We start from the raw sequence: 8,931 nt of genomic DNA, 5'->3' as shown, positions 1-8,931 counted from the left end.
GTTGATTAAAATTCTCGAAATGAACGTACCGGAAAAGACTGTTCCATTTGATTCTTCACCAAAAATTTCGGAATTTTTTGCCCAAATGGATTGCGCCCTTTGTGTCGCAAAGAGAAAAATAACGCTTACGTGTTGGCCTGTTGTCATGGTTATGTCACAAGATACTTGACCATTCATGTTTCTTATTATGGGCTGAGTCGGTCCCAAGGGATCTGGGTGCATTGTTATTTCAAGCTCTTTGCGAACTGAACAGTGAACGTCCTGCATTAGTCGATTCACTTCGCAGTTTTGTCCATGTGTGACTAAATCGTTCGACAAAATGGACAGTGAATTCGAAGGGGAACGTAGATTGGTGTGTAGAGTTATTTTAACAAACATGATCTTCTGCAGATTTTAGTTGATATTTAATTTGGAGTCTTATGCCCAGAGTATTTTACTGGTTACAACATGTGCGAACAAATTTACGGTGCGGTGTGCGTTACTTTGTTGATCGTGAATCAATGTCGGTTCTCTTATAACTTCTCTGACAAAATTTTATCGTGTCTGTCACAGAGAAAACAGAACCGCCGGAATTACAACTACGATACGGAGGACATAATTGAAGGCAAACGTACGTTTAGCGTGGAAGAAAAGCTCGCCAGTCCAAAATTTGCCGAGGGTGATTTTGTAAAGAACTGCAGCGGAGACGGTGGGTCCAAGCAAGAATTATTTTGCTCAATAAAAATTGCATTCATGATGTTGTTTGCTTACTAGAATGTTCTATTATTGTAGAGTTTACCTTAAAGTATATTCAAGAAAATGGTTTCACCTCGCCAATTGTTTTGAAAAGCACCGAGGGATTGGATATTCGGTACGTGAGCTTAATATTTTGTGCAAATTGGCCAAAACTGCGAACGTGAATTATGTTGTCATACTTCTCAGTTCTACAACCCTCAAGTTCCCATTTTTTATGACATTAGGCTTCCAAATAAAGATTTTACTGTTGAGGATGTAAAGAATTTTGTGGGTAAGATTTGAAATTGTGAACATTGACTGGTGCCATTCGCTGTAAAATTAGAGTGACTGCGTTTGCTTTGCAGTCTTTGCACCTTTCATCTCGATCTTTCTCACACAGTGCGTATTTGCAATTTATTAGGCGCCCGGCGGATCGTGGATGTCATAGATGTCAACACACAACAAGCTTTAGAAATGTCCTTGCAACAGTGGGTGAAATATTTCACAAGTGAGCATAGGGACGAAATTTATAATGTCATAAGCTTGGAATTTAGCCACACTAAATTGGAGGATCTGGTCGAACCCCCGCAAGTGGTAAGTTGAATTCGTGGAGCCTTTTACTGTGTTTTGAGCCCAAGTTTCTTATTCCAGTATTGAAGTTAATAATAATTTCTTGTCTCTCGTTTTCTTGCCTTGTTTCGAAAATGCAATTGTGTATTTGACAACCATCACTATAAGTTGCGTGCCTATGAATTAAAACATAAAGCTTAATGTCTAACAGTTAATGCTTAATTGTTGATTTTCATTAGAAGTTGCCCAGCTAAGATCGTCATTTTTGTAGCCCTTGAACGTGAGAGGATGGTTTTTACTTTCTGTGTGACTCTCTAACGATCGCTAGAGAAAGGTAAACGTTCAAGTGGCAAATGTGAATTCAAAAGTGAAACGTGCCAGTTGAAACGAAAAGGAAAATTTTTAAACTACGTCGTAGATTATTCCTTCAAGTTGCTCTCTCTTCAATGGCTCGATAGTGAAGTAAACGCAAAAGACTCTATTTACTTGAATCCAGCTGATAGCAAGAAATATGCGAAGGATTCTCCAGTTTCCCTGTTTACCCGCCTTTGGAAAACAAATCCTTTTAAACAACGGACTTGAAAACTGAAAGCCAGAAAAATGTCAAGCTGCGCAGTTCACTGATTTCCCCTTGGATGTCATGATCAGTTGATTTTGAGATTGGTAGTACTGATCTTGCTTATTTTCCAATTTATAGCGCGCAGTGGTGGGTTTCATAGCAAAAACGACTTGAATTGGAAAGGCCTAAACCACAGTAGAAATTCTCATTATTCCACCCCAAAGGGCTTTGCAGTGCAAGAAAATATCGTTTCCAGCGATCCTAATCAAGCCGAGACAGTCCAGAAATTGTTTCTTGTAGTGACATTTAACTGGATAAAGGGACTTTTAAATGGGGGAAGCGTTTTGCCTGGAAGTCAAACTTTTGATGCACTTCATTATCCAGGGGCCATTGCGTTGTTGCGTTCAGAACCGCGATCCCGAATTGTTCCGCGTGTTTATGTTTAATCCAAACTTCTTTCTCTCAGTTCTCGCGATATTCTGATATGCTGGCAGAGAATAAAAGTTTTTTCAACCTGTCAGCAGGTTTTTTGGGCTGAAAATGATAAGCAAGCTTGTATATCAGCAACAAACAAAACGCTTCCTTACGTCTTTGTAGTTACGTAAATATGGCGACTTGTGCATCACTTCTAATTTTGGTGAAGTGTAGGAATTGGAGGAAACTAAAAGACACCAGCCGTGTTGGTTTTGTTGGAGTTTAATGCCCATAACATCGTGTTTTGGTGACATTTTGAGTTGAGCTGTACACTTTCTTTCTATCTTGTTTTCGTCTCCGGGAGGATGCTGCTGTTATAGCAAAAGAAACTTCGCTGGGGCTTCCCTCATCATAATTCTACTGATTCAGGGATAAATTTCGAAAAAGTGATGACATTCTAGGAAAGAAGATGTCTCAGAACAATGCGTGATTGTGGTGAAAATCACATTTCTTTCGAGTAACACAATCGTTAGATAAATCAAAGATGCTGCAAGAAATTGTCCCCCAAAACAATATATAAAACGTGGCTTTGAATTTCTGATTTGGTCTGTTGGGTGGTGCCGCATATATGAGAAGATAGCATTTGCATTTGGTGGCGCTAAACTGCTGCCATATGACTCGAAACCGTCAGAATCGTTTAAATTCTTTGATAAAAAGAAAATTTGTGGAAGTTTTGGGGCGATTTGAAAATAATTCCATCTTTTAAACGAGATTTAAGATGCCAATCTGTGGTTGTACATATATGCGGTCGTGTTTTTCATTCTGCAAAGTTGCATTTGAAATCCCGGGATTGTATTCCAAGTGTTGCTTGAGCCCACTTCCTAATTTTGCGTAGCTGTGTAATTGTGGGGTGTTCACTAAAAGACTGGTTTGATGCATTGGATGTTTTGGAAGGGTTTGTAATTGCTTCTTTCATTTTTATCACAAAAACGGAAGACTAAACAAGTTTGGAAAGAAGCATGAAACAAATTTTCTACCAAAGCAAAAACGAAAAGAAAAGGAGTTTCCATCTTGCTTGGCCGAAGTCTGAACTCCTTTTTAACACTAAATTTCAGTTACGTTTGACTTAAGTCTCTACGGCAAACTACAAAAGTTGTCCGTTTTGACCTATCAGTTTTAGTGCTGGATGCTTTGAAACGTCGAGAAATGTTTGAGATCATCATTACAAAATTGTCACTCGAGCTAATTGTTGCCAAAGACGATTCATTCCTTATTCCTTGCCATTGGCCACCACCGCGGGGTGTTAGTCCCTTTAGAAAGAGAAAATCTTGTTGTGCAATATTGTTTTCTGTTCGCCTGTTTCCCCGGATAATTGAAACTGGGATGTAAAAAATGCACTTCAGTCGAGACTTGTTTTAAATTTTATTTTTCTCTGTCTAAATTTGATTTGAAGTATATTATAATCTAGGTAACATTTGAAGCACGTTATCTCAATTGAGTACACTTGATTAAGACTGAAAACGGAAATTCCTCGAGAACTAAACGTCAAGTTGTGCTACTGGCAATTTGGAATTATAAAAGAATATTAAAGCGTGACTTTAAAGCTCAAAGCCTGTAACACGTAAGCCTGCCGACTTATTTTTATTCTTAGGGCATTTAACGTTCAAGCCCGTTCACTTAAGAATCTGGCGTGGAATCGTGCCAAAGTTTGTTTTGAGAAACTCTTGTGAGGCCGTTTTTCTATAATGCTGAACAAGGATTAGGAAAGTGGAAAAGTGCGTTTGATTACAGAGGATAAAATGCTAAAATTTGACAATTAGTATTGTTATCATTCTATATTGTGGGAAGGTGACAGCTTGGAACGGTCATAAAATGTTTGACGATTTTTTCAAGTTTTCAGAAAACTCCAACTCCCAATTTTGCTGCCATTAATTTGTGCTATTTATCCTTCATCAGGCGCTGCATATCTACCGAAGATCAGATTTTTGTACCCTTTGTTGTGAAAGAGTCATCATGTGTTCCGTGCGTTTTTCAGGTCCGTGTCATGGACTGGGTGAATGTTGTGTGGCCACAGCATCTCATCGAGCAGCAACGTGATTCCACCAACTCTTTAGCAGATATGAAGTACCCCAAAGTGAGAAAGTGAGTTGTTGATATACTGACAGTCATGTTGCTTGCATAATGCATAATGGCCTGTATTGCTCAACACGAAAATGGGTAATACTCTCTGAAACTGCACGAAATTGACAAAATGCCACCAGTATTCAATGGCATTGAAGGTCAGGCTATCCCAAATGTTGTCATGTGCATGATCCGATTGTTTCGCAATATGCAACTGCAGTGTTACAGACATTCCTGCTAATTTTTGCTAAAGATAAATCTGGACTGTTTACATCAACTGATCAGTTGAAAACGATTGAGTTTTTACTGGTTTTTGCCAGCTTAAAGAACTGATTTTTGCAGGCAATCGCACTTAAGGGAACTGAATCGCGTGCTTGGGATTTTTCGATTTGCCCAAATGCTACCAGAGATGAAGTGCTATCCAGTTCTCATTTTAGTATTGATTTACATTCAAATCTAATATATTTATCTGACAAGATCGCTTTGTAAAAGCGATCATGGAACAATGAAAATGCTGCTAAAGAATTTAACACGTTAAACTTTGTTAGTTGTCGAGCGAAGCCACTACGTCTGCACGAGAAAAACTTGGTACTCTATTAAGTTAATTTGTCTAACGAACGATTCTGTGGTAAATATCCATGTACATGCATTGGAAAATGAGTTTGAACAGTAGAGAGCTTAAAGCATCTGTTTTATTTCAATCATATTTCAGCTTTGAAACGTGTGTTATATACATTTAGCAACCCCTACAGGCTGGTTCATTCGGCAGAAGCAGAAATCGTTCGTCAAATTCAATTGATACGAGCAAAGTACGAAATCCACGGCTGCAATTTTATATGCTGGAATTATGCTTGAAAGTTAACATGCTCTTTGTGTTGACTTGTCACGGGATTATTTCGTGATGTTAATTTGTATGTGTTTTTTCAAATTTGTCTTCGTAGTATGTTGGGCATTACGTACTCCTCAATCCAGTTTCCTTCAAGTAATGTTCTGGTTGTATTCACGGTGGATTTATGTTTGAAAATCTTTCCGCAAATTGCGTGACCGCAATAAACAAACGCTTTCATTTATCTTCCATTTCTTAGCAAATTTTGTATTAAACAGATTCTAGTAACCTCATTTTTTTCTTGTGGAGTAAATTTTAGCATTTCTTTGTGAATCCTCTGAAATCCAGGGAATTGGGGTAGTCTGTATCCGTACACAGAAACTTAGCCATATCAAATTCTGCTTCGCTTTTGTGCACCGGCCACGGCTGAATGGATATTGAAATCAAGGCTTGTTTTTCAATTCACCAAGTGAGCAACAACTTGGTTTCTTGGTTGCTACTGGTGTAAAACAATCTCCAATTGATCTGCTACGTTCAGTGTCCTTCTTAAAGACATTGTTGTAACGTAAACACGACGAGTTCATCTTTGAGCAACAACGGCCTGTGTGGATCATTAATTAAATCCTTCTCTTGTCCAAAGTAAACCTGACTTAATTGTTTACCTCCTTGATTTCAGAGTCGACTAGAAACGAATATGCATTCTTGTGGAGTTATTGAAGTATAACATGTAGCTTTGTTTGCAGTTTCAAAATCGACGAAATACTCCTTTCAACAATCTCAAGACCCTCGGTGAATTTATGATATAAAGTGCACCTTTGCTTTGTTTAGTTTAATTATCTTCATCATGAAATATGCCGACCCACTAAAGCAAGCTAGCTTTTTTGTTAAACTTTGCTGTAGAAATCAGTAACTGATAGATTTGCACAAAATACCGCGATCAAGCATTCACAGATGTAATTCAGAATGCCATTCTTTTAACGTAAGGATAAATGACAAAGCATGAATTTCGAAGGCGAACTTGCACTGTCAAACCCTTCATTCAGTTTAATGGTTTCGCTCTGGATTGTCCTCAGTGGAAGAAAAAACGCAACAGCGTTGAAGAGAACAGTGGAAGTAAAATTAAGATTAAACTGGTGTGGATCAAAGAGTGTTTCTTTATATGATGGCCTTAATCATCTCTTTCATTAGCTTTGATACCCTTTCACACAGAACTTTTAAATCGAAATGATTGAAATTCAGCGGGATTCGTTGCTTTTTGTAGTAAGGACTCAAGAGCTCACCGTTGCGTGGAGGTGGTCATGACTTGTATTCAAGAAGTCACACTTTTGAGTGGATTTTGTGGCACTGATGACAAAGTGGAAGACAGTAGTCCGCCCTATTCGTCAGTAGAAGAAATTCTGAAACTAGTGAAGTTCTTTTAACACGGTCTTGTTGTGTACTGTATTCGTAGGGCAAGGATTTGAATTTCTTTCCGCTGAAGGCCTGAAAACAGGCCTTCAAGGTGCCTGGGATTCTGTACCCTAACGCTGCCGATTGAAAACCTCACAGGCTCTTCGCAAGGTTCTCTGAAGATCCGGCCAGTTTTCCGAATCTCTCATGCAAAGACTTGTCCAACTTGAACTTGATAAAGAACAATACCGGCCTATTTTATAAATTCTCACGGTATGTGTTTAACTGTTTCAATTTGTCACTCTGCTATTTCAGTCTGTTTTTCCATTGCGTGAACATCCTTTACAATTCGTGCAGAGCAAACTGCCAGGTGTGTTTTCTCGGGTGAATTCTCGTCATCCTTAATGCACCTTGCTAGCTCAGTGGGGTGATGGAGAGATGCTGTGTGAAGCACCATAAACAGTGTCACAGTGCTTCTCCTTGACTTAAAAGTAATGCTTATTATAGCTTTCATTTATTGAGAAGGTGCACATTCAGTGAAGTATTAAAATGTATCCATTGCGCTTCGCCGTGCCAAAGGGTTAGAATGAGTTTATCTTCAAAATCCTGAACTTAATGCTTCGTGTACCCAACACATGCATGGCGCAAAACCGTGAGTGGAAACAAAACATCAAAGATACAGCATCTGGACAAAAATTAAATTAGGGCTCGTGAACAGAACATTAATATCATCCAAAGTGGTTGGATACACGGGATCTGATCGAGGAAATCACATGCATTTCCATTTGATACGGGAGCCATAAAGTTGAAGCGCCTCTACAAACAGTATTCGATGAGCTTGTGACTTTCTGGTTAAATTGGTGACCTGTTTTCCACAATTCTGTCTGAAAATCTTATCCCGGCATACACTAGCAAATTCTGCCCTCCTCAGTTGTGCATAGCAGAATATTTTCAGCAATAAAAATCTCAAATTTCCCTGAGCATTTACTTAATGGCAATCCACGCTGAAAAGGCTCAAGCCTTTTTTTTACAGCATTAATAAGAAACAGAGCTATTGTAACTCTAGAGACCAATTTAAGAGCTTAATGCATTTAGAAAGAAAATTTTAGTTGGAGGGTTGATTCTACTTTTGGATGAGAACTATTTAATTTAGTGCCTTTCCTAGCCGAGTTATTTAAAAAAAAAAAAAATACAATAAGCAGAATTATACACAATAAATGATGTTGACCATCGGTGTTGATCACGAAGTGAACTCCGACAATGTTCGAGAGTTTCCAGCTGAACGTCGAGTTGCCATCCGAAGGTAGAGAACATTACAATTATTTGATACTCGATGGCAATAAAAATTCACTAGATCTGGTCTTCATTAATTTTCAGATTATATCTGTTTATCATCGCAAGTGTTAATTCAAAGAATCGGTCAGAGACATCGAGTCAATTTATATACGGACATCCTGGTCTTTGGTGAAAATTAAGGGCAACCGAATTTTTGACGGAGAGTTACCTGTCAGCAATTTGAGAACTTGACTTACATAACTCGTTTTACCTTCAGGCAGAGAAGGTTGCAATCAAAATGCAAGGTTTGTGGTGTACCCAATTCAAACCCTTTGGGAATAACACGTTTTGTTCCAGGTATTTCCATATCATTTAAAAGTGAACGCTACATTCTTACAGTGCAAATACAATACACAAAGAATCTTAAACCCGGGAGATCTGAATTGGGTACAACATTGAGTGAGCTGATTTCGTCTGTTCTTGGGTTTTAAAGAGTTAGCCAATGATTTTGGGGTGGACTCTTGATATATCATACCGATGGACCCATACAGTGTCCACTGATTTCGGTAAAGTAACGGGGAAACAACATGGTATTGACACGTACCGCTTCCTCAAATGAATCGAAAAGTCAAAGGTCGACTTTTAGGATTTCGCCAGACGCTCGTAATGTGTGCACGTGCCACTTGAAAATTAAAGAGACGTATATAGTGAACATCTTGAAATGGACTGCACTCTGGAAAATAGGATGTTGATCAATATGTCTACTCTAGCGTTCTGTAAACGAACTGTTTACAGGTGTTCACAGCTGCAGTTGAACTTGATTGAATTGGGTAGCATCTTCCAAAGAGTTAGGCTAATATTTTCAAGTTCTTCATAAAAGTGTATTGCAACATAATCTTTCTAAAAGGACATATTTTGAATAAGTCGATGGAATGTCGACTTGATTCATATTTAATAGCCATAGCCTTCTGTATCCCCGTGACAAGTATTGGATTTGTAATACATTGTATTACGCTCTTTCTTTTCTATAATAATATTGTTTTCCGGCCCAGGCTGAATATTC

General features: G+C 38.4%; 1 protein-coding gene across 2 annotated transcripts in view; it reads left to right on the top strand.

Moving 5' to 3' along the window:
• Window positions 1-207: 207 nt before the first annotated feature.
• LOC138045800 (lysine-specific demethylase 2B-like) overlaps window positions 208-8,931 on the top strand; it is a 36,228-nt gene continuing 27,504 nt past the window's right edge. For both annotated transcript variants that reach the window (XM_068892427.1, XM_068892426.1), the window contains exons 1-6: window positions 208-352; window positions 553-688; window positions 772-850; window positions 960-1,006; window positions 1,136-1,308; window positions 4,293-4,399. In XM_068892427.1, coding sequence (XP_068748528.1) covers window positions 320-352; window positions 553-688; window positions 772-850; window positions 960-1,006; window positions 1,136-1,308; window positions 4,293-4,399 — 575 coding nt within the window. In that variant the 5' untranslated portion in view covers window positions 208-319. The remainder of the gene's footprint in view (window positions 353-552; window positions 689-771; window positions 851-959; window positions 1,007-1,135; window positions 1,309-4,292; window positions 4,400-8,931) is intronic.

The sequence above is a fragment of the Montipora capricornis genome, chromosome 4, assembly GCF_036669925.1.
Source record: "Montipora capricornis isolate CH-2021 chromosome 4, ASM3666992v2, whole genome shotgun sequence".
Classification (NCBI taxonomy): Eukaryota; Metazoa; Cnidaria; class Anthozoa; order Scleractinia; family Acroporidae; genus Montipora; species Montipora capricornis.
The sequence above is the reverse complement of the archived record's forward strand: the minus strand, read 5'-3'. Positions and strand labels throughout refer to the sequence as shown.